Here is a 26,210-nt window from a genome sequence, read left to right as displayed (position 1 = left end):
ACCAAATCATCTAAACTGTTGAACTGCTTATGATCATAATCATAATATAATAATCATGGTGTAGTAGAACTTAATATAGTCATGGCAGTGATGGTCAGAGTAATGATAGTTAATAGTGGTGATATTAATAGTGCAGATAGTTAAGAGTCCATTTAGGTTTTAACAGTCCATTTAGGTCATTAAACAGGTAGCAGTGGTAGTAGTGGTTGTACTGGTGGGTGGCAGCTGGTCTGACGCAGGTAGAGGGGACCTCAGCGGGCAATCTTCCAGCAGGTCGGGCTGGGTGATGTTGGGCGGTATCAGAGTGTGTCTGACGACTCCGGCAGGTCTGACTATAACAGCCTAATTAAAAGGAGAGAGCCAGAAGGTAACACAGACATGGGAGCTCCCTTCTGCTCCACCGTCCACTAACCTGAGTGAATGTCGGTTTCTGATGAGCTGCCGGCACATGTGTATGTATGATTTTCTGAGTGTCTGTTGATCAGTTTCACACAATATCATAGATAGATGCACAAATCCACCAATTACAGATGAGAGGCAGATGTCGGACACGAATCCACCAGTTAGACACGGTGAAAGGCAGGAGACTGGTATCTAAACCCATCTTCATAACCTCGTGACTCCAGATGTGAGTCACGTACAATCTGGCAATGAGAAGCACTGGAAGGGGCAGAGTCTACACATTCAGGAAATGTTTAAAGTGTATTTCCGAGCTGCATTATTGCAAAGATATTAATAAAAACATCGAGAAACATCTAAATTGATGCACGGCCCACAGGATGAATTACTCAGTAGATGCTGATAAATCCTAATATTTATATAATTCCACTCTTGAGGTGCAAACTCCAACCATAGAGAGTGAAAACGTTCGGTTTGAGGGGAACTCAAGTGATGCTTACATGTTAAAAAACATCAGCAGATAAAGGACCAGTAGATGCAGCAGTTTACTGGTTGATTTTTATATAAAAATATAATAATATATAAAAAAAAATAATAATGTAAATGATATAAGATGATGTATCTGTCAGGGTTGGGAACATTTATACTGGCTGCTGTTCCTTTAAATACGTGGTTTGCTTGACGATGCAATTCAGTCCAACATGCTGCCTGCGTGCTGACGGACACGCCCACCAATGACTCATCGCCAGCTGCACGACCACGCTGAGCGATTTTAGCGCTTGCGGTGTGCACACAGCCTTTATGCAAAAGTTTGGGCACCTTTGGCCAAATGACACTGTTTATAATTTTTCTTATTTCATTGAGTAAGTAATAAACCCAGCCATTAAACATGAAAACCATCAGTGACGTGTGCAGAAGTTTAGACACCCTACGTGCTGCATGGCTCAGATTTATTTATTTATTTGTTTGTTTACTTTTACATTTAAGGCATTTAGCAGACTATCTTCTCCAGAGTTCTTACAGAAGAGCTTCACTGTTTACTGAAGAAGAACCTCAGCTAGTTTAAATAGACTAAAATTCAGATCCTCTAATCTTAGACTCTACTAAACACAAGTCAATATGGAGACCATAATACTCTACTCTTCACCCAAGTCCTCTCAGAAGAGGAGGGTCTTCAGTCTGGGTTTGAGGACAGTGAGCGTTGGACTCTGCTGTTCGGACTCCCAGGGGAAGTTCGTTCCTCCACTTCGGCGCAGGACAGTAAAAAGTTTGGACGCTCGTGTTCCGTGGATCTTAAAGGATGGCGGGTCGAGCCGAGCCGTACTTGAAGCTGGAAGGGCTCTTGGTGAAAGATCGGCTTTTGACCATCGCCATCAAGTACGGAGGGGCTGGCTGGTCCAGTCTTGACTTTGTATTTATTGTATTTATTATTTGGACAGGGACTTAGGTCTTAATTAAAAAATTAAGCCTGATGTGTGACATTAATAGTATTTAAAAACTGCCAGCTGAATTAAATGGTTTAGCATTCAAGCGGTTCTTTAATTTTACCCATTGTTTTACCAAGTAATCTTAAAAAAAAGACTCCCTAGAGTTGGACAAAATGTAGGAAATAAAAGGAAAACTCTTTTCAGACCGCACCAGTTAATTATTTCAATAAATTGTACAGGCTAGGTGTTATTCACAGGCAGAAACACTGACATGTCAGTTGCGCTTGTAAATGATATTTACAGTAATTGGTAATATTTAGAACTTACTGAAAGTCCTGGGTTTCCCCTAGTACTTTCCATTTGGAACAAATGAGTTTGGGTTTTAGAGAAGCTTAGACGTGATGTATGGAGTATTATAACTACTATACATATTAAACGTGGAGTAATCTCAGTACAGGACAGGAGTGATTAGTCATTTACAGAGTTTTGTTGTGAAATTCAGACTTTCTGTTACTGTGAACACCACAGGCGTGATGTTCTTTAGGACTGTCACTAGTCTCATCTCAGTAAGTACACTATACATCCAAATGTCACACCCATTCTAATGAATGCATTCAGCTACTTTAAGTTGCACCCATTGCTGACACAGATGTGCAAATGCACACACAGCTTGTCTAGTTCCTGTAGAGAAGAAGTACTGCCAATAGAATAGGACTCTCATGACCCTAATGGCTCCATGCTGCCTAATGCCAGGTGTGGGCTAGAGGGGTATAAAGCCCCCCAGCATTGAGCTGTGGAGCAGTGGAAGGTGACCAACATCCTGACCTCACTAACGCTCTCGTCACTGAATGCAGTTAAATCCTCACAGCTGTTGACCGCAACCTCAGAATATTAAGCCGTAACTGCTGAGCCTAATGCTCAGCGTCGGAGAGAGGGAGATGGAGAGAAGAGGCCTCATTAAGTGCCGTTCTCTACTTTTCTGTGCACTTCATGCTTCTTCAGTGAGAAATAATTTCTCCCTCGGTTGCTCACGAAACACACAGCAACATTTAGCCGCAAGCGCGGATTCTGAACTTTTACACTGAAGTTCAGTAGAACTTTTTAATATTATATTTTATATATTTTTCATTTGATGATGCAATTTTGTGAATACAGTTCACACACAGGATTTCTGAACATTTTGATACATTTTTGATACATTTCTGAACAACTGACACGAATGCAAACTCGAACCTGTTACAGAATGTAACTGTAATTCAGTGCATGACTTTTTCTACTTAATTACATTTGAGTATAACTAAATTAAAACAATTTTGAGTCTCCCAGTTTGTTTCCAGCAGTCATTTCCTCTTTTTAAAGATCCTTTAAAGCTTAAAAGTTCATTTCAGCCTAAAACCGCCTTTCATGTCATGTGATACAATGTAGTGAAGGATTGCACCTTCACTTGTGCTTTTACCCATTCGTTTTCTCTCACTACACTACCCAGCATGCACTGTGCGCATGGTAAAAACCCTTACTTTTACCTACGAAGTACCTTTGTTTTTAAGAGTGTACTGGTGGGTTTGGTGTGACAGGGCTATGAGACAGTCTCAGCTGATGCTTTGAAGAGTTTTAAGGTGGCACTTCAGCCAAAATGAAACGCGTAAACCATTACAAACAAACCTACCGTCCCCCTACAGCGCTGCCACAGTAGTGTCTAGAACACAACTATTTAACCATTTGGGGATTTGTGAAGGTCCTGCTGCAGTCATCTTCATACCTCCAAAAGTCTGGATAAACAAACTAACATAAATGAATGTTAAGTGGCTGAAGATGCATTTTAATATTAATTATTAAATATGAATGCCCAGTTCAGATAAACCTTAATTAAAATGAATAAAAAAGGATAAATACAGAGGTATTTATTTAATATTCTTGAATATTAAATAAAAATAAATAGTCTAATGCTGTAGTGGACCGTTCATATTGAACTTGGGCTAGGGCCGCATTTTTTAGTTTGGCTTTATTATTACTGTTATAATTAGTAGTTATATATAATTAGTAGTATTATTATTAATTTTTCTCTTTTCAAGAACCCAAAGATGCAGTAAGTCTGTGGTTCCTGTTTTGATGAGCTACCCACAGACTGAACAGTTTTGAACCTGTAGCTCATAAAATAAACAGCCATAGTAAATTCTCCTTATGGCAGTGAAGACCTCCGCTGCTGTGGGGGTCTGTAGAACACAGACTCAGTATTTAGCCGTGTAGCAGAAGCGTCAACTATCTGGCCTCCAGAATCAGAGCTTGTAACTTTTTCAGAACCTCCCACCTGTAAGATGCAGCACTGAAGGAGATCATCTTTAACCTGGAACATCTTAATCTAGAGACAGGGTCGACAACAGGCGGACTGCGGCCCAGAAGTCGACCCCGCAGCGTATTTTAGCGGACCAGAGCCAGAAGCAGTGTCTTCAAAATTTCACAACTTAAGCATGAACCAAACAAGGGTTCTGTAGCAGTAGTAGATGTTATATTATATACTGCAACATTCCCTGTATGGACAAAAGTATTGGGACACCACCACTTTCCACTATGAAACCCATAGGCATTAATGTGGAGCTGGTCCCCCTCTGCAGCTCTATCAGCAGCAGGTCTGGAGCTCAACGGCTCAGCTCACCATTTAAACAGAATATACACTACTGCCACCTGCTGGTGTGGAGAGATGTTTGATTTCGCACAGGTTCAGAATGTGTGTGTGTGTGTGGCCGTGATTGTTATTTAATTATATTTTTTAAGCAGTATATTTTCTATGTCAGCATTTATCATTTTATGACACACTGCTGTTCTAGGCTGTGCTGTTCGTTGGAGCTTGTTCTTTGATGCCGACTTGGTGTGTCAAGGCTCTTAAATCCTCCGTGCCTGAGGGTCTAGCTGACGAATAGCCTGATTCAGCACATATTTGGAGACTACTTTCACCTGTTTGCTGCTATTCCAGGACCGGCTCTTTCCGCTCTTGCCTAATATTTTCAGGGAAATACTACACACTCAGCAAAAAGGGATCTGTATAGTATTACTAGCTACACTGTGCTGACAAAAGTATTTGGACACCTGCTCATTCATCGTTTCCTCCAAAATCTAGGGTATTAAAGAGTTGATCCTGCTTTTGTTGGAGTAACTGTCTCTACTGTCCAGAGAAGAAGACTTTCTACCAGATTTTGGAGCACAGCATTGCTGTGAGGATTTGATTGCATTCAGCAACAAGGGCATTTGTGAGGTCAGGATGTTAGCTGACCCCACCTCATCATCCCCAACTTCCCAACTCATCCCAAAAGTACTGGATGGAGCTCCTCCACCATCATTCCAGAGAACACAGTTCTTCCACTGCTCCACAGCACAATGCTGGGGGGCTTTATACCCCTCTAGCCCACGCCTGGCATTAGCCAGCATGGAGCCATGGTGTTGATCTGCTCCAGAGAGTCCTAGTCTATTGGTGGTACTTCTCCATAAGGACTAGACAGGCTGAGTTTGTGCATTTGCACTGGCTGCAGCTTAAAGTAGCTGAATGCATGCATTAGAAGGGGTGTCTACAAACTTTAGGACATAAAGTGTACAATAGGTTTTGCATCACAGTGACCATTTTTACCAGGCAAGGAAGCATTTAATCATGTAAAGGTGAATTATTATGGTTCTGTATAGAACCTTTGCCACAGTAAACATGTCGGACAGATGGAGAACATCTCAAATAGTTGGATTAAATAATTTTTTGTTTTAAGCGCTCTAGAGAACCTCATGCACATCTGCATATAGGAGGCGTGTGAGATCCTGCTGAAATTGTGCTCAAGTAAAGAATCACTTGTTTTTTTTAGGATGTGTTTATACTTGTCAGCTTTGACTAGATTAAAATGAACCCTGGTGAACCTCTGGTGTGCCCCAAACAAGTGGGCAGAGACCGTCTGAGCAGATGGGTCTCGGGCTGATTCTAGACGAACTCTGGTGTGTTTTATATAAAGTACGAACACAATGCCAACGAAAGGCATCTAAAGGAACCAAATACAGAGTAATGCACAGGCACGGAGGCCTTCCGGATCTGCCTACTTCATCCACTTCGGTGCAGGACAGTAAAAAGTCTGGACCCTCGTCTTCCGTGGATCTTAAAGGATGGCGGGTTGAGCCGAGCCGTACTTGAAGCTGGAAGGGCTCTTGGAACGGATCAGGATTTTGACAATCGCCATCAAGTACGGAGGGGCTGGCTGGTCCTTTCTGGGCTGTGTAGGCCAGAGTCAGTACAGTAGAGATGTGTGTGATTTGGGACGCAGCCACAGGAGCGTACAGCTACTTTCACAGCTTGTACCTTATCAATAATGTGGATTAATACTGATTTCAAGACCACGCCATTTAATAAGACAGGTTTAAGGATCCAGCAGCTTATAGGAAATCACACTGGACCTGCGGACTCACTAGCCTTGTGCAGACCTCTACTTGCAGCCTTATGTCATACGTTTGTCATACGTCACCTTTTCATTGCAGATTTGTCAGTATAAACAAAGCAAAGCAAATCAGGACTAAAACCTGACAGTGTATTGTTTTCTTGCCTGTAAAAACAGTAAAAACACACTCTTACTTTACAATCATGGCAATTTTTTAACTGTTAAATAAAAAAAAGAAAGGTGGTCTGCTCACATCTTCGCTCCCTTACTGACCGACTGTTATTGTGTACAGTAAACCGTGCGACTGGAGGCCTGTTGTATTGTCAGCTCCCCCGCGTGTGGAGGGACACATGCACGTAACTGCATCATCAGTCTAAATGAGTGATCACGAACGGGCTTTGATTGAGTGCCGTGCGTCACGCTGGAAAATGAGTGGATAATCCAGAGAAATGAGTCCTTTTGAACTGTACTTGTTGCATTTCTGTACCTGACCCCCTCGCTCAGGTCCTGTTTGGGCCTTTCTTTTTCATTCATGCTCTCTGGCCTTGAGGCACAAAAGGCTTCTTTTCATGAAGCACTCTGTTTTGCATCTCCGCATACATCATTTCTCCACACAAAAGCCAGGCTAACAGGCGATGGTCACGTGACCACAGCCAGCCTCCATTAAGCCATTCTGTTGCATAGGACTCCACCTAGTGGCTGATTTTCAGACTTTGATGCGCAGATAAAATGTGCATGATGATGGTTTTTAAATAGTACGTAAGATTTTACTGTAACTACGTGTGTGTAAAGTATTCACAATGCTCCCAAACAGTAACTTTACAGTTATGTAAACTTTCATATGAATTATTTCTTGAATAGTACACACTCACCACCATTAGTATGTAGTAAGTATGTAATGTAATATTTAAGTACATGTAATGGAGTGTTACTGTGTTGCTCATGAGTAAGGCACACATGCTCACTGTACATGTAGTTACTGTACAGAGCTGCCAAATAACATGCAGTGTATTTGATGAGCCTCTTAAAGCCCCAGAAGCTGCTGTAAATGCTGGCAACCAACAATGTCCTTTTTAGATCTGAACGGTTGACCTAACTCATTGTTCCTCATAAAGACAATCCTCTCTCTCTCTCTGTCTGTCTCTGTCTCTCAGGAGAGCGTGTGATGTCCTGTCCTGGCCAGTCTCTCTCGGGTCCCTCTGCAGTGAGCTCAGTCAGTGAACAGGGTGGGCCTGGTTTGGGGTGTGGCCTTGGTCCAGGGCTGCGCTCTGACCTGACCTCGCACCCCCCTCAGCAAGTAGTGTACGTCTTCACCACCAGCCTGGCCAACAGGTGAGTCTTTTTGTTTGTTTGTTTGTTTGTTTGTTTATTTTTTTGTAGTCTAGGTGTTCTACAGGTTGTGAGCGGCACTGGTGCTCACACTGTGCACCCCTTAACTCAGTCCAAAAGTCAGGGACAGTGCAGTTCTTCAAAAATGTTTTTTTCTATGTTTTATTTTGTTTTGTTTTGTTTTAATCTGGAAATAAACAACAGAAAATTGAGATAATGTAAAAACAAGAAAAGTCAAATAAAGAAATATTTAAGATTTTAGAAAATGTTTTTGATTTTGTAAATGTGTCTAAATGTTTAGTTAAGTACTGATGTACACTACATGGACAAAAGTATTGGGACACCTCATTCACCAAGGTCCAAGAAGACTTTCTACTAGAGTTTGGAGAATGAGCACTGCTGGGAGACTCTATACCCTTCTAACCCACACCTGGCATTAGGCATGGTGCCAATAGGTTCAATTATATTGGCAATACCACTCTTCAGGGACTCTCTTTAGCTGTATGTGTGCATTTGCACATCTGTGTCAGCTATGGGTGCAACTTAAAGTAGCTGAATGTATTCATTAGAAGAGGTGTCCACAAACATTTGGACATATAGTGTATGACATCAGCATATATACTGTATGTGTGTGTATCCCACAGTGCTGCGGAGGCAGTGATGCACGGCCATACGGACTCCATCCTTCTGTTTCACCAGCAAAATGTTCCTCGCACCAAATTGGACCAGGTTTGTAAATGCCAGAGATGATCATTTACAATAGCCAGTCCACACGGGTTAATGGGTGTTTACTTTACCTCACCACCAGTTAACCTATAGAACAGTACCTCAGATTTGTCGTCTTCTGTATGAAATAAGTTTGTAAATAGCTCTTTAGTGCTTTGATGTTGCTGTTTTTGCAGTGACCAGTATTAGTCTTGTGCACCAACGTGCTCTGCTGGCATTTGTCACACATTCAGTCAGAAACAGGCAGTGTATTGAAACGTGCGGTACAAGCCCCTCAGTTCAGTCCATTTAGAATAAATAAGCAAGGCCACCGTAAACACAGATCCGTCCTCTGAACAAATCACTTCCTCTTTATCTCAGTATTTGGAGAAGGGAGCATAAATCGTTTCTTGTAGTCACATATTAACTTGTGGCCAGAAATATTATAAAATATTCTAATTTATGTAATGTTGTACAAAAAAATATCATATACATAAAGCAGACAGACTTTAGCAAGTTGACTTTTTTTTCTGACACCTGATTAAGTAAACAACTGCTGATGATGAAATTGGAGACTGCATATTAAAATAAGTTAAGTCTTATGCAATTGGGGGAACTCCTGCCTTCCTGTCAGGTGGGCTGTCTCCATCCAGAACTTGTCTATCCTGACTTCAGCACCCTGGAGAGCAGCTGGCAGTGTTGAAGCTTGTTTTGGGGGATACCATTCCTGCCCCACATCACAGAACACAGTTAGACCCATCCTTTCTTTTAGGATGCTGATTTGCTCAAAGATAAGGACCTTCTTACACCTAATTTATTATTTTCATACCCTGTACACACGGTTGGTGTGGCGCAGCAGATAAAACCACTAAGTGCCAGTGAGCTATTACACCATGTGGGAGACCAGGGTTCGATTCCCATTCTGGGTACACTACACCAATAAGTGTAGTCCTGGTGCAAGACTCCTAACACTGCATTGGCCCACCTCTTGTAAGGCGCTATGGGTAAGAGCGTCAGCTAAATACCATAAATTGTCAGTTTTATAGTGAATGACATTTCAGTTCTACTTTTGGAATAAACTTACGTAGTTTTGTACGTCCTCCTGAAAGAGGAAGGAAGGAGAAAACACTCATATTTAAATACACATGCTCAAGCAGGTGCTCTTAAGCGTGTGAGGCTGCATTTGTTTAAATATCTATTTAAGTCATTGTGCACATGCTTTGTTCCCTTTTTTTGTTTGAGAGTTTTTCTGAGAGTTTTTTGAGAATGGCACACCTGTCGTTACTAAATGGAAAATGCTTTGTTTTTCTTTGATGTTTTTAATGTGTTTTAAAGAACCTGTAAGAAAACAATTCCTGTGCTCTTTGGGTGGCTCTGTGTGCTAAAAATGAACTTACAGAAGCTCTTGTTTTGAGGCTAGACGTATTTTGTTATGTAGGTTTAGTTCACTAAACATCAAGATTTCTTATTTCTGTCCCCCTCTTTGTCTTTCTTTCTGTCTCTTGTGCTCTCTTTGTGTCTTGCTCAGCAGTGCACTGGTGTCGGGAAGCTTTCCAGCCTATCAGAGCAGCTTAGCTCTAGTAGCACCCCTCCCATGGGCACGCCCAAATCCCAAAGTGGTACACCACGGCCAGCCTCAGATGGTGGAGTTGTTGGGGGGCACCTGGCAAGCGGAGGTACCCCCTCATCCACAGTTCATCCAGAAAGCGAAAGTACCCAGACTCATCCTGTCGGGACTCCAAGTCACAATAACGGTGCGGCATCTCACCCTTCCGGACCAGGGAGCTCGGGCCCGCAGCCTTCGGGAGCTCCAGGCTGTGGAATAGTTGATGGGTCAGGCACCATAAGTCATCCAGGTGCAGGAGTCTCACCCACGGCCAGTCCAACCGTGTTGTCCGCGCATCTTCAGGGTGAACATGATCAGCCAGGAGGCCCACTGAACACTGATGGACTATCTAAAGAGCAGCTAGAGCATCGCGAGCGTTCTCTGCAGACGCTCAGGGACATAGAGAGACTGCTTCTGCGGAGTGGTGCAGGTGCTGGACATGGAGACCCTGGTGGTCCCAACAGCAACCCAAACAACAGCTCCAACGTTAACAACAATAATAATACTGATGGAGGGAGAGGGTTGGAGGATGGGGAGAACAGTGTCGGAGGTGCTGGCAACAGCAGTGGCTTGCCCCCTGGTATGCCTCCTATGGGTGGAATGAAGAAATATGAGGAACCTCTGCAATCAATTATTTCACAAACGCAGAACCTTGGCGGGCCTGGTATGGATGATGCCATGATGGGTCCACACCATGGTCTGCCTCCTCACCACCACCTGTCCTCACCCTTGGGACTGGACATGGGTCCTATGCTAGGTCCTGATGGGTTAACTCCAGAACAGATGGCCTGGAGGAAGCTGCAGGAGGAGTACTATCAGGAGAAGCGCCGGCAGCAGGAGATGACCCCCCACACACACCCCCAGCACTTCCGCATGATGTCTGAAATAAACATGCCTGGGGGGCCACACCTCATGATAAGAGGTCCCCCACCACCATATCACAGCAAGCCTGGAGACCAGCAGTGGGGACCAGGACCTATGATGGGAGGAGGGATGGGAGGGAATCTGAGGATGATGGACATGCATCAGGAGGGGCCTCGGGGGCCCAGGTTTCTTGGGCAGATGCAGCGAGGACCTCCAGGTGGTGGCGGATACCCAGGAAGCCCTGGTGGAGTTTTACCCATGGAAGGGCTAGGGCCTCAAAGACCTCCCAGACCAGGGATGGGCTGGCTGGATGACATACCACCTAACATGGGTGGAGGAGGTCCATTTCATGGGTGCTATCCCCCCGGTGGACCACCTCAGCACATGCAGGGCGATCTTGACCGACCTTTAACGCGCGAAGAGATGTTCCGTATCATGGAGAAACGTCAGCTCCGGAGGCTAGAGCTCGAACAGTTATCCAGGCAGCAGCAGCAGCAGGGTGGACTTGGGGGGCCTGGCTTTCCTAATCCTGGCATGGGAGGCGGTCCACCATCTCGTGGCGATCCAATGGACTTTCCCAGTTCCCGGGCCATGATGAGCCCTCCCATTGGTGTTGCAGGTGGGGGTGGTGGCCCTTTAATGAGAGATATTGTTGACTCTCCCTTAGGGGGAAACCTGAATATGAACATGGGCATGAACATGAATCTGCAACAGCAGCAGATGTTGGCCCAGAAACTAAGAGGAGGGCCTGGGGTAGAGATGTTGACCCCTGAGGACATCTCCCGCATCAGGGCTGCACAGAATGGCCGGGTTGGTGCTAACAAAGGAATGATTCCTGGCCCGGATGGTCCTCTTCAATTCCCCAATCAGGGTCCCTTTCCAGGTGGACAAGGGGATGGGCCTTACCTCCAACAGTCAGGCCCTGAGATGTTTGGACCTGACCAGCAAGGTCCCCCCCAAATTAGTGGCACTTCAAGGCTTAGCCATATGCCTATGAATACCGGGCAGAGGGGTCCAGACCTGGGTTCGCGACATCCATCCGACCTTTCCATTAACGTCAACCCAATAGGCTCCCCTGCCATGCCCCCGCCTCACCAGCTCAAGTCACCCTCCCTTAGCCAGGAACCATCACCGCTTATGCCCTCTCCCTCTGCCCCAGGCCTGAAATCCCCCACTCAGCTACCACCTGCTGGTCCGCCGCACCCTCCCTTACCAGCGGCGTCTGGAGCAGGAACACCTTCTACCACGTCAATGAAGTCCCCCCAGGTCATGGGTTCATCTCTCGGACTCCGGTCACCGTCCGGCTCCCCTGGACACCTCAAATCTCCAGCCATGCCTGTTGCCTCTCCAGGATGGACTGCCTCACCCAAGACAGCCCTGCCGAGCCCTGGAGGTCCACCCAGCAGTAAGGGAGTGGGAAATGGAGGTAGCAGTTCCACTGAGACAGGTAAAGAATGTGCACTGCAGAACATATATAAAATATGTACTAAAGTTCTGGAGTACACTATATGGACAAAAGTATTGGGACACACCTCTTAATCATTGAATTCAAGTTTGATTCAGTCCCATTGCCACAGGTGTATAAAATCAAGCACCTAGCCATGCAGTCTGCCTTTCCACACATTAGTTAGAAATGTGTGGAATGGAGTGGAAGCCTTCTTATCCTGATTTTTCCTCTTCAGGTATGTCCCTGCCTCCGCGGAGCTCCACCTCAACTCCCAGCAGTCAGCCTCCCAACATGCCTTTCACCTCTTCCCCAGATGCACCACCGTCTCAGAATCCTCTGTCCCTTATTATGTCTCAGATGTCCAAGTACGCAATGCCCACTTCCACTCCTCTCTATCATGATGCCATCAAGACAATCGCCACGTCTGATGATGAGATGCCACCTGATCGACCCCTCCTTCCTGGACCCAACATGCCAGGTGCAATCTATTGAAATAACTGCCTTTAACTTTTTAAAAATCCCCCAAAAATGGGAATTTGCCACAGGTCCTAATATTCCATGCCTGTGGAAATGAAAAAAGTATCTTCTAGCTGTCTACTGGTATATTATGTTTTTATGACAGCGACCTGGAACTTGTTCAGCTGTATTTACGGTTTATGAAAACTCTCAGTGTATCATTACAGACTACTGTTTATTTTTTAATCTTGAATCTCCCTAGTGTATTTACTCCATAAACAGAAATACACCAGGTGCATTTACTCCAACTGCTGAATATAATTCATTTTCTGCTGTATTTTGTTGCAGGAAATATGCCAAATCACCAGTCCTCGCAGATGCTCCTGTCCCAGGGCTCAATGGGACCTCACAGCAGCCCTCAAAGCCCAATGGGAATGGTCCTCCAGGGAGGTCAGCAGTTATCCCATGATCCCTCTGGACCAATGCTGCCTTCTCCTAACCCCATGGGCATGTCAGCGATGATGGGAGGCGCAGGGGGCCCTCCAGACGGGATAGGACCCTGCAGTGTGTCCCCCATGCATCCCTCAAGCCAGATGGGTGGATTTTCCCGCATGCAAGGACCTTTGCACTCCCCCATCGGAGCTATGGGACAGCAGTACCCACAGCCTCCTGACGACGTCCTGCCTCCGCAGCAAATGCACCTACTCGGCAAGGGCATGCCGCATCAGCGCCCCCCTCACCCATCAGACTCTTTTCCCTCCATGCCCATGGGAGAGGGCCCGGACCTGAGTGAGGTCATCAGGCCCACGCATTCGGGTATACCTGAGTTTGACCTGTCTCGAATCATTCCTGCCGACAAGCCAAGCAGCACCTTGCAGTACTTCCCCAAGAGCGAGGCCATGTCCCAACCGCAGCAGGCCCCTCACCAAGGCCAGCCGCCTCAGCAGGTTCCTTCAGCCCAGCTCCTGAAGCAGCTGTCTGCTTCCGGACCCCCTCACAGCAGCGCCCCTTCCTCCAACCCACACATTGCAAACTTGCAGAACATGATGGCTGAGCAGCAGCTTCCCCTGCACCCTTCGCACTGCGGCCTGCGGCCTGGGATGGTCATGAACCAGGGAGGGTCCAGAGGAATGGGCTCGGCTGGTGGCATGGGGCCCGGGCCCATATGTCATCCAGGACACCTGATGGGCAGGACAGGTATGCCTCCACAACAGCAGCAACACCATCATCAGCAGCAGCAGGCCATGATGGCTAACAGCCTCTTGCAGCACCAGTCCCATCCTCCACAGGGCATGATGTCGCCGCAGCAACATCCACACAACCTTATGGCCCAGCAGAACCTAATGATGATGCAGGCTAAGCAGAGAGGCATGGCCATTCCCGGGGAGCACTTTGGCCAGCAGGGGCCACTCCTGTCCCCTCAAGGGCCGATGATGGGACCTCCACACCCGCAGTCTGTCATGATGGGGCCCCAGGGTATCAGACAGAGGGGCATGTCTTTGGATAGTCCACTGGGCTATGGACCTGGAGGCATGCCTTTCTGAACATGCTTCTCCATAAACCTGTAAAAACCTTTTTTTTTTTTTTTCGTATGGGTTACTTCCAACTCTGACATGTTTTTATTGACGTTTATTGATTGTGGCAATCAGATGCTAATATAATTGTTATTAGTAATAATCTCTTAATTCTGAGATATACAATGAGAGAGAGAAGACTAAATCAGTTCAGTTAAGCAACAATTTCTGAAGCCATTTTTTAAAATGTCTGTAAAATATGTATATTTCACAGATCAATGTGTTTGTTTTAATGGAGGTGACAGGGGTGGGGGGGTTGGGGGCTCTCAGTTTCTAATTCCATTTTCTCTGGCTACCAAACTGTTGTGCAAGGGAATATATAAATATATATATAAATATAAAATCTCTCTATATATAGTTGCTGTAAATAAGATGCAATTTGTGCTCGTTTGCAACTGTTCTGTATAACTGTGTTTAATAGAAGTCTAAAAGCAAATAAGAAAAAAATCTGTTCAAAGTTTGTGATTGTTTTTGCTTGAAATTGAGAAGTTTGATGATGTTGATTTATAATGGAAGAAAAAAAGAGGCAGAAAAAAAAGTTTATTTCTGAACCGTTAACCACTAAGCTTTAATCTTTCATCTTAGCTGCTGCTTTAAGAGCACTCCTCCAAATTGCTGTGCAAAGCGCTTTTAAGCATTATTTACAGAATTCCTACAGTGCAACAAATGCCATCATCTGACTCTGTCAAAGCTCTACAACCTGCTCAGTCAAACCCCAGTTATTATGGGCACTTACACTATATGGCAAAAGTATTGGGACACCTGCTCATTCATCGTTTCTTCCGAAATCAAGGGTATTTAAAAGAGCTTCCCCTGCTTTTGTTGGAGTAACAAGGTTTCTACTAGATTGTGGAGCATTGCTGTGAGGTCAGGATGTTGGATGATGATGATGATGATGATGATGATCATGATCACCACTCTACCTTATCTCTCCACAGCTCCACAGCGCAATGCTGGTGGGCTTTATACCTCTCTAGCCCAATAACTAGTGCCAATAGGTTCATGATTAGCTGCTCCAGAGAGTCTGTCAGCAATGGGTGCAACCCAAAGTAGCTGTACGCATTCATTAGAAGGGGTGTCCACAAACATTCGGACATATAGTGTACGTGGGATCTATATTTCTGCATAGCCAAAGCATCAAGCCAAAGATTTGGTCAGAAGGTCAGAAACAATCAAACAAAGGTTCTCATCATTAAACGACTGGATACTTTCGGCATGCTTCTTTCCTGGGCTCCATCCTCATATGTACTGGCTGCTTGTGGTGGTGGTAGCTGCCTCCGAGACCGACACCCTGTTCAGAACTCCAGCCCGTAACAATGGACCACAAATCGCTCCGCAGCCCCATTTGGCCAGCAGTCGCAGGAGGTCCTTCCGAAAACGCACCCCTACAAAAGCGTACAGGATGGGATTGAGGCAGCAGTGGATGAAGCCAATACTTTCAGTGATCCCCAGGCCCTGAGCCAAAGCGGTTCGGGCTTCACAGCTTTTTTGAGGCAGAACTCCCAAGCGCACCAGGGTGTCCAGAAAGAGGGTGATGTTATAGGGTAGCCAACACAAGCAGAAAACCAGGGTGACCACCATAGCCAGGCGAATGGCCCCCTGCTTCTCCAGGCTCTGCTGACTGTTATACAGGGTGAGCACCACAGCGGTGTAACAGTAACCCATGATGAACAGGGGCAGGAAGAAGCCGAACACGTTGGTCAGCAAGTGATTAGTGAGTAACCAGTTGTTGGCGTTGATGCCATGGCTGTTGAAGTGACACTCCAGCCTTGCAGACTGATTGCTGGGCATCACAGAGAGGAACACGATGTTGGGCATGCTCACAATGAAACAGAAGAGCCAGAGGAGAGCACAGGTCAGGTGGACGATCCGCGGCCTGCGGCTTTGCAGGCTGGAGACGGCGTGCACCACGGCGAGGTAGCGGTCGAAGCCGATGCACGCCAACAGCAGGCTCCCGCACACCAAGTTCAGGCGGTTCAGCAAACCCAGCAACTTGCAGAGGAAGTCGCCGAACACCCAGCCGGTCAGCACCTGGACCACAGCAAACGGGAAGGTCAAGAGCAGGAGAAGGTCAGCCAGGGCCAGGTGCAGCAGGTAGATCTCAGTGATGCGGAGGCGAGCACGATGCTGCAGCAGGACGGTCAGGAGGAGGCTGTTTCCTGTCACGCCCAGCAGAAACACCAAGCTGTAGACTAGAGGCTGGATGACGGTGTAATACAGGTGCAGAGAGTCTTCTTCAGAATCGCAGACGAACTGGGTCTCTGGGAGTGGACTCTCAGAGACATTAAATTCGTAATCATCCATAAAGGTGTCTGAAAACTGATCAGAGAACACAAACATAATCAATATGTGATCAAACTACAGGATTGGTTTTGAACATTTGTCTAACAGTATTGGAATCTACTCCGATCAGCCAGAACATTAGCACCACTGACAAATGTCAGCATATATGATCTTCATCTACAGTGTCTCCTGTCTGATGAGGGGTGGATCTATTAGGCAGTGAGTGAACAGTCAGGTGCTGAAGGTGATGAAGCAGGAAAAATGGACAAGCGTAAGAATCTGAGACACTTTGACAAGAACCAGACTGTGATGTTCTAGATAATGACTGAGTCAGAACATCTCCAGAACATCAGGCAGGTCGTGTAGGGTGTTCCCAGTATACAAAAGTGCTCCAAGGTAGGACAACCAGTGAACCGGAGATGGTGAGGGGCACCTTAGGTTCACTGATGATTATGGAGGCCCCGCCCACCTCACACCTTACAGGACTTAAAAGGATCTGCTGCTAACGTTAGTCTTGGTGCTCCAGACACCACAGCAGGACACCTTCACAGGTCTAGTGGAGTCCATGCCTCGAAAGGACAGATCTGTAGTGGCGGCAACAGGGGGGGTACTAATGTTATGGCTGATTAGTGAACATTTCAATTCCATTCAAAGCTCATGAACTCAGGTTTATTTTGTCTACACAAAGCTTGTGAGGAAATATGCTGAACTGTACTACTACCTTAATCAGGCTCACAGTGATGCTGAGTTTTATATGTCAGGGCTGGTTTGAGGAGAGTCCACCAGCCTAAACTAAGCTTCCAAGAGCAGCTCTGTGGTCAGAAAGTGACGACTGAGAAGAGTCGGGAGGATGACCAGCATGAAATGTGAATAAGTCTCCAACTGTACACCTGCAGGGTTTACCAACAGGGTAGATGTGTAATACTCCAGTACTGGGCTGGTACCACATCTGTACTAAGAGTAGTCCAGCACCCAGATAACATCTGGTGAGCAGTTTTTGTTTTTGTTTTTGTGGCGGGTGGGCAATAGTTTCCTGGGCAGTAGTACTTTTGGACAAAAGTATTGGGACACCTGCTTATTTATTGCTTCTTCTGAAATCAAGGGTGTTAAAAGAGTTTATCCTGCTTACTGTCCATGGAAGAAGACTGTGGAGCATTTCTGACAGGATTTGATTGCATTCAGCAACAAGAGCATTTGCGAGGTCAGGATGTTGAATGATGATCACTACCTCACCTCATCATCCCCAACTCATCCCAAAAGTGGCATTAGGCAGCATGGCGCTTATAGATTCATGTTTATCTGCTCCAGAGAGTCCTATTCTATTGGCAGTACTTCTCTACAGGGACTAGCCACTCTGTGTGTGTGTGTGCATTTGCACATCAAGCTGTGCCACTTTGCCATCAGCAGCCAGAGTCCAAGAGTGCACAAATGGCTGTGCTTTCTCCAGGTGGGTAGAGGGCGCTCTCTCCCCTCATCACTCTTAGGCGTCTGTTAGCTGGTGCGGTGGAGCTGGGGACGCCGGCTAGTTGGAAAAGAGGTGATGGCTGGTTTCGGCTGTATCAGAGGAGGCGTGTGTTAGGCCCGTACTCTCCTTCCTAGTGTCGGGAGCGCTGCTGGTGCTGGGAGGAGTTGAGTTGGGTGGGTTCATTGGCAGAACCAAGGTGGGAGAAAAAGGATTTTTAAATATAAATAAGATGTTGAATGGTGTTACAACAGGGAGCGTCTGGCCTTAATAAAAAATAATTATCATCATATTTCACACTGGTTACATTTTAGTTAAGATAAGAGAAGATAAGGTAATCCTTTATTAGTGCCACAGTGGGGAAATTCTCAGTGTCAGCAGAAAGGGATAGCAAGACACTCAGATGCAAAAATGTAGATAAATTACTACCATATACACAATATAAATAATAGAATTAAAAAGCAATAACAATATTATTTACAGATTATTTACAGGTTATTGCTAATGAGTGGTGTTGGGAGGGTTTCTGCTAATGAACTAGAATGAATTATATTAATGAATTAATGTAATTAATTCTAGTTCATTAGCAGAAACACACATGCTCACTCTGCTGTGTATCGCTGCAGCCATGTTAAATATACTTGCTCCTCTTCCATGACCGAAAGACAGGAGTAAAGGCAGGCGACCAAAACCACTTGTTTACAATGAAGAAGGAGCTTCTAAAGTGAACCTGAAGGCTGAACTACTCTGAATTATCCTTAAATTCTCAAACTGAAACATTAGCAGCCACACACAGCTTGTCTAGCCCCTGTAGAGAAGAAGTACTGCCAATAGAATAGGACTCTCTGGAGCAGATCAACATCATGACCCTATTGGCTTCATGCTGCCTAATGCCAGGCGTGGGCTAGAGGGGTATAAAGCCCCCCAGCATTGAGGAGCTGTGGAGCAGTGGAAGAGCTGTGTTCTCTGGAGTGATGGTGGAGCTCCATGGGATGAGGTGGGATGGGGATGATTAGATGGTCATCCAACATCCTGATTTCACTTATGCTCTTGTCACTGAATGCAATCAAATTCTCACAGCAATGTTCCTCCAGAATCTAGTAGAAAGTCTTCTTATCGGTACAGTAGAGTCAGTTACTCCAACAGAAGCTGGAGAAACTCTTTAACACCCATGATTTCAGAAGATATGATGGTTGAGCAGGTGTTTAAATGTTAATTATAAGCTTTTGATGAAGGCAGATATGAAATGTAAGAGTGTACGTTTCTAATAACAGGAATGTGTGGGTGGGTACCCATTTTTGGGGTAATCCCCCCTATGGCTCTTTATATAACCGAACAGCTTCAGTCTTCATTCATTTCTGGAATCCTGTGTTTTGGACGGTTTTAATGAGTCTCAGTAATGAGTTCTTATATGAGTTTCCTCTAGATTTTTCTCTTTGGTGGCAAAACCAGCATACTGAGTATTAAAAGATACAGATCACCACATTATTTATTTATTTATCCATCAATCATGGAGCTTTTTGGACAAAATTTAATACAACACACTGTCCATTCCTCAACACACACCATCCCCACAGTGATAACAAAGACAGCTTGGGAGACACTTCACCTTTCAGCAGGACCGAGATCCCAAACTAAACACAGGAGTGATTAAACAACAAAAAGATGATTCATTTCATTCATTTTAAACCTCATTTAAAGACCAAGTTTAAAACCACTTACCCAAGAAACTGAAAGCTGTTATTGTGGCTCTACTGTGAGTCAGTCACTAAGCTGTGGCTCACTGATCGTCAGCTGCAGGTTTCAGTTTTTATGGCATAATTAATGCCGTCCCAAACAGGTTTGCCCCCCGATCCGATCCAAGTCTCTTAATACCGACCTGTTCTGATCTCTGTATCTGTATAAATAATCCAGTCCCACATCAGACGAGCTGCTGATTAATCTGATCAGTAAAATCCCTTTATTTCAGCATCAGTTTCTATAATCAGACTTTCTGGACTGACTGATGTTTTATAGTGTTTAATATCTTATTATCCAGTCTGACTCTCCTCCCTGACCAATCAGTATCTGTGGTTGTTGGTCTACTGGTGTGTAGTAACTGGTTTACAGTGGGTGAGTGTGCTGTGTGTGTGACTGGGGTCTCTATAGCGTATGTGTTAGCATTAGCGTTAGCCTCCACTCGGTTCTGAACGGGTTCTCAGTGCTGGTTTAAGCGGTTCTCCCGCTGGTAAAACAGAGCCTTTCAGTAGGAGTTTTATAAAGGGTCAGATATTATGGTCTGTTTTCAGGTTCCACTGTAAAATAGCTCCACACTGCAGAACCTCAACTCCTCTATTTACCTTCTGAGAACGTCCACACTGCTGCTGCAGCCGGCTGAGATAATGTCTGTTAATGGTGCACTGAGGACACCGGGTGGCGCTCTGAACCCCATGGTTAAAATAAAGACTCAGAACTGGATTGGGGTTAAAATAGCCAGTACCAGATCCATAAAAAAATGCCTGAGTGGGGCCCCGGGTGGTCCAGTGGACTAAGGCACTGTCACTATGATTAGAGGATCACTGGTTCAAATCACAGTCATGCTGTTAGCTGTCGGCAACCAAGGCCAAGAGAGAGCACAATTGGCCTTGCCAATTTTTCAATTTCTCTCCCCAGATGGTGCGTGCGTCACATGGCATGAAAAATCTGATCAAAAAATAAATTGATAAAAAATATGACTGGACTGTCCCGATTGGATCAGGATGTCCCTAGTTATATATATATATATATTGTTTGTTTGTTTGTTTGTTTTTTTGGGGGGGGGTTGTTTGTTTGGATGAATGATAAAAAGCAAAAGCATTGTACATTTAATGTAATGCCTCTAAAAGCTCCCTCACAGAAACGGACTGAACACAGTGGCTGTGAATACGCTGCCTGATGCCTGAATCATGTGTTTCCGTATTGTATTCATTTGTATTGAAAGAAAGTTTCAGTCAAAAAAAATCTATTTTTTGGTGGAGAGGCAGATACGGGCACTATGGTGTACAATTGTACCCTATATCATCAACATTACTTCTAAAGCTCAGATGACACAGATATAGAAATCAATAATAGCCATATCTCTGCGCTGCTGGTTCCTGTCATCACCACTGTACAGAAATCTCTAGAGCATTTCTCTACAATAAATCATTTCACACCAAATCACTGACCTATAAAACAATGTATTATGGTAAAATCAGTGGAATTTCCCTTTGAATAGACTTATCCAGCTAACATGTCCATACGGGGCCTGCATGGGTGTCCCAACTGGGAACCAGAAGGTTTTGTCCTTGGATTCCCTTGTTGGCCCCACATATGGATGCCCACCAGGATCACTGATGGCAGCAGGAGGGGTTACACATGGGCCCTGTCTGGGTTGTACACTGGACATGAGGCCTAGATGGGACCCATGTGGGCTGCAACAATGTGTCCCAGTAAAAACGCATCTACACACCCACTCAGAGCCCATGCCCACTTGGAACCCACCTAGCCCATGTTCCACCCATGTGAGCCCGACATGAACCTGCTGGCTGTTTTCAGTGATTCTAATCAGCCAATCGCGTGGCAGCAGTGCAGTGCTTAAAACCATGCAGCTTCAGGTGATTTCAACATCTATGGTCATCCATGGTTTTGAGTGGGGTGTGATTGTTGGTGTCAGGCGTGTTGGTGTCAGACTCTAGAGTTACAGTTCTGCAGTTCTGCCAAATTGTTGATGAGAGGGGTCAACAGAGAATGGTCAGACTGGTTGGTGCTGACAGAAAGGCTACAGTAGCTCAGAATAAGCGACTTGTGGAATCCATGGAATATGGAGATTGTGGCTGTTTTTGCAGATGGTTCAGCTCACTCTTTCAGCTGGATCAACTAAACCCCCTCCAAACTAAGCGAAGGCTTCAATAGCTGTCCGACATCCTGAACATGTGTATACATCTGTATGTTTACTCTCTTGGTTATAGGTCGACTCTCCCCTGCACCTGGACAGGGCCTGAAACTATGGAGCTTTGGTGGTGGAGCTGCAGGAGGAGAACCTCTCTCCAGAGCTGCTGTGTAACGCTGCGTAACCCATAGAGTCATACTAGTGTAAAATCCTGTAGTATTACTCTACCGCCTCAGCCCACATGCTGCTCCACCTGCAGATACCTTTTACCATTATAGATGTCCATGAGGGGGCGTTCATACGGCAATTTGTATTTGCAGCATTGGAGTAAAAGTGAATTACACTCTGCAACTCTAGGGGGAGCCCAAGAGCAAAACTGTGCTTGAAATGGGGACATTCAAGCTGTATTGTATATAGGGCATTAAGGCAGACACGCTAATCATGTTTAAGGTTAGCTAGCGTAAAATTTGAAGTCTTGGTTAGGGGAGTTTATGAATGAAGCGCTTCGAGTTACGCTGCACTGTAGAATGTGAAAAAAAAATGCCCCCATTGCTGACACAGATGTGCAAATGCACACACAGACACAGCTTATCTAGTCCCTGTAGAGAAGTACTGCCAAGCAGAGCCAGGCGTGAGCTAGAGGGGTATAAAGCCCCCCAGCATTGAGGAGCTGTGGAGCAGTGGAAGAACTGTGTTCTCTGGAATGGGATGAGTTGGGGATTCGGGGATGATGAGGTGGGGTGATGATTGTTATCCGACATCCTGACCTCCTTGTCCTTGTTGAATGCAATCAAATCCTCACAGCAATGCTCTTCCAAAATCTAGTAGCAAGTCTTCTTTCCTGGACTTTTTTAATACACTTAATTTCAGAAAAAAACTATGAAAGAGCAGGTGTCCCAATACTTTTGTCCATATAGTGTATTTCTAATGTATTTTCACTTGTTTTAAGGAACTGTATGAATTAAATGGGTCTAATTTCACTAGAAGATCATTTTAGCTCAATTATTTTAGCTAAATTATCTGCCAGAAGAATAAGACATTTAATAGTTAATCTTATAATGTTCCTGCAGTGATCTTCAAATGAGAAATATCAGGTATTTACATTTAAGGGGATTTCCCTTGCTAAGATATGAGATTTTTTGCAGTTTGAAGGAACATAATTGCACATATTGAGTTTGTACACAAGAACCTTGCCTTTCACGATTCTGGCTTTTCACACGAAACCCTTCAAAGGTGATGATACCGCTGTTGTTTTCACTGAACACACACCACATCTCAGCATCTTCAGAGCTGGCAAGGTGAATAAATTATTTAATACTTGGTGAGGCACGGTGTGGTTTGCATGCAAATGGCAATGGTAACATCACCTTCGTGTTTTCAGATTGTGGTTAGTAAAACATAGGGTAACATTTCTCTCCTCCACCCAGCAGACCGAGGTGCAATTTCCTGCCCATGCAATAAGCATCGCTGGGGAAGAATCCTAGCCCCACATAATATCACCTCTGCAACAGACTAGACACTGGCCAACTGCCATTAATGTAATACACACTATATTTCTCCTCTTAAAGTTGGGCAGTGTCTGAATGGCAGCTCGACACTCAGATCGGAGTTGGGTTAACAGTTGAATCTTACTGAGAATGTTGAGAAACCCCCCAAAAAATGCCCCACGTGGTCTTAACAGTTCAACATTGTATTTTTACAGTGCAGGAAAAAGCAGCTGAGTAGCAAACCACCACAGATGAAGCGCATATGCATGACTACCACAAACTGCATGGGAAAGGAACAGCTGTAACTGTACACCTACAAAGCATTGGCTGCAATGTACAGTACTGCTGAAAAGTCTGACATTAAATGTCAGATATCTGTATAACATACAGTCCTGCGCAAAGTCACAAATCACAGATTTTAAACCAGTAGTAGCAAAAATAAAAAGCGAGAGACGGAAAAAGAAGGTTTCGACGTGTCCAGGATGAGGATCAGAGCTGCAGGTGATTCCATTATCACTGAGAAAGCTGAAGCTAATAGTTTATAAACAGATGCATGTAATATGATTCAGAATTGTTGATTAAATTAATAAAACATTTCATTACTTGCATGCAAAATCTGCTTTTATATGGACAAAAGTATTGGGACACCTGCTCATTCACTGTTTCTTCTGAAATCAAGGGTATTAAAAGAGCTGATCCTGCTTTTGTTGGAGTAACTGTCTCTACTGTCCAGAGAAGAAGACTTTCTACTAGATTTTGGAGGAGCATTGCTGTAAGAATTTGATTGCATACTGAAGTCAGGATGTTGGATGATCACAACCCAACATCGTTTCCAACTCCCCAACTCCTCCCAAAAGCTTTGGATGGGTGCTTCAAGTGGCTAAGCAGTCGGACGGGGGGGTCGCAAGTTCAAATCCTGAGCCATGCCGTTTTGCCATCAGCAGCCGGAGCGTGCTGTCTCTCTCTGGGTGGGTAGCGATGATGGCCGGCTCAGGGGTCTTTTAGCTGGTGCGGCCGAGCGATGCTGCATTGAGGCGTTGGCTGGTTTCACATGTATCGGAGGAGACGTGCTTACCCTCCTAGTGTCCAGATCACTGCTAGTGCTTGGGGGAGCTACTAACAGGTGGGTTAATTGGCAGAACCACATTGGGAGAATTTTGGCCGACAAATTATTTTTTTAAAAGTAGTGGAGACTTTGACTATCCTCTCACATTGACGTCCATTCAGAGTCAAGAAGCCTTTTTCCTTCTCCTGTACAGCTGCTGTTTTGGAGATGCGAGGCTTTTGCATGACAGCGATGCACGGCAGTGCACTGAAATTTACCTTCCACATGTACCCCACCCGGGGTACTGAACACACTCAGTGAACACCAACACCCGGAGTCGGGGGTTAGGTGCCATGTGTAAGGTCAGCACTGTTCGTTCTGATTCCTTCGATTGCCCCCCCCCCCCCCCCCCCATTCTTATAATTATTCTATGTAAAATTATACAATTAATAAAAACACAAACTTTTGAACCGTAGTGTTTGTGTGTCAAATTTGCCCATTAAATATACACAGTGTGTACAAACTCCAGCTGGGTCTGACACAGGCACCAGCCTAATACCCACTGACATGCTACAGCCATGTCGGCATCGCTGGTCAGTTGTGGTACTGTCGGCCCCTTTCCATCGTCAGACGGGGCAACGGGGGGCCGTCAATCAGGCTACAGTACGTAAATGTAACAGTGCTAACAAGACGAGTTTATGAGCTCACCACTTCAGAGGTCACTGGTCAGGGTGTGACCTGAAGTTTATGAACGCAGGAGATGAGATGATGTTAAAATAATAGAATTAAACACAGCTGTTCATTTGGAAGGCAGTACACTCTACAGTGCTCCATAAGGAACCAGTGATGGTACAGCTGTAGACTATAGACTGATACAATCCAGCTCCACTAATGATATACATTTATTTACGTTTAACACCCCTGTGAACCAGCAGTGCACTCGTTAGTGTACACTTAGTTTTACAGGCCGTCATGCTTGGTGGCAGAAGGCAGTTGCTCATATTGCGAACCCCCAGCTGTATATGGAACTTTCTCACTTCCTCTCTTTTGCTAGTCCTTATAGCGATTATTATAGCGACTATTGGACAAAAACAAAATTAATATGCAAGCAAAACGAATATAATTTCAGTCCCCACGGCACAAAAGAAAAAAAAATCGAATTTTTACATTTTTCATTAAACTGAATCAACCAACAGTTTTTAATTGTCATTAAGGCTCATTTTAACACCACAGTGACACAGAAAAGGATGTACGGTGCTCCATAATATAACATACAGTAATGTTTCAGTCTGTTTCTGTAGCAATGTTCAAAATACTGACAGGAAATGGAGCCGCAGTGTGGGTAAGGCACTGATTGCTATATTACAAATCAGTCTTATTCTCTGTCCTCTGCCGTCAATCTGTTTCCTAAATGATTTAAGCATTAAGAAAAGGGTCCGGACCCTCAGACTGCTGGACTCGAGTAGCTCTACTCACCTCATAAATGATCTCCTCCTCTATGTTGGCTGTCATGTTGTAGACCGTTAATTATTCAGATATTTCCTAAGCGTGCGTTTATCAGCAGCCTAAGTCAGGGACTTGAAACAACTAAAGGTCAGCCGAGCGTGTTTCCAGGAAACATTGTTCCAGCTCTCGTGCTTTGTCTTTTTTTTTCATCTTACACCCACTGATTATTCCGACATTTCTGTTTAACAGTCTGATGTTAGAGCCTGCAGAACATCAAATGTTATGAAACCGAGAAGCTCAGTCAATCAAGCTGCACCTTTTTTCAGGCAGTTTTTCAGTTTTGAGGGTTTGTTTTTCAGTTTTTTCTTTTTACACTAAAGCTGTTCAA

At 44.9% G+C, this 26,210-nt stretch overlaps 2 protein-coding genes across 9 annotated transcripts in view; one reads left to right on the top strand and one right to left on the bottom strand.

The window, feature by feature from the left end:
• Positions 1-14,450, top strand: part of bcl9l (bcl9 like) — a 65,012-nt gene extending 50,562 nt beyond the window's left edge. For 6 of the 8 annotated variants that reach the window (XM_072694735.1, XM_072694729.1, XM_072694730.1 and 3 more), the window contains 5 exons: positions 7,384-7,561; positions 8,203-8,287; positions 9,792-12,180; positions 12,416-12,658; positions 12,985-14,450. In XM_072694735.1, coding sequence (XP_072550836.1) covers positions 7,384-7,561; positions 8,203-8,287; positions 9,792-12,180; positions 12,416-12,658; positions 12,985-14,180 — 4,091 coding nt within the window. In that variant the 3' untranslated portion in view covers positions 14,181-14,450. The remainder of the gene's footprint in view (positions 1-7,383; positions 7,562-8,202; positions 8,288-9,791; positions 12,181-12,415; positions 12,659-12,984) is intronic. The other 2 variants (XM_072694734.1, XM_072694736.1) reach the window with 1 other exon arrangement.
• A 215-nt stretch (positions 14,451-14,665) lies between these two features.
• On the bottom strand, positions 14,666-25,958 carry cxcr5 (chemokine (C-X-C motif) receptor 5). Its single transcript, XM_072694728.1, has 2 exons — positions 25,853-25,958; positions 14,666-16,529 (listed from the first exon to the last, which is right to left on the bottom strand). Exons 1-2 carry the CDS (start codon positions 25,886-25,888, stop codon positions 15,450-15,452), a joined length of 1,116 nt encoding a protein of 371 aa, XP_072550829.1. The 5' UTR covers positions 25,889-25,958; the 3' UTR covers positions 14,666-15,449.
• Between the last annotated feature and the right edge of the window lie 252 nt (positions 25,959-26,210).

Source organism: Salminus brasiliensis, chromosome 13 (assembly GCF_030463535.1).
Source record: "Salminus brasiliensis chromosome 13, fSalBra1.hap2, whole genome shotgun sequence".
NCBI lineage: Eukaryota > Metazoa > Chordata > Actinopteri > Characiformes > Bryconidae > Salminus > Salminus brasiliensis.
This window is presented reverse-complemented; position numbering and strand designations above follow the sequence as displayed.

Coding starts and splice junctions, on each gene's coding strand:
- cxcr5 (XM_072694728.1), bottom strand. CDS start 25,888: ATGACAGCCAACATAGAGGAGGAGATCATTTATGAG. Junction 16,530..25,852: donor AGGAGGAGATCATTTATGAG/GTGAGTAGAGCT, acceptor TTCTCTGATCAG/TTTTCAGACACCTTTATGGA.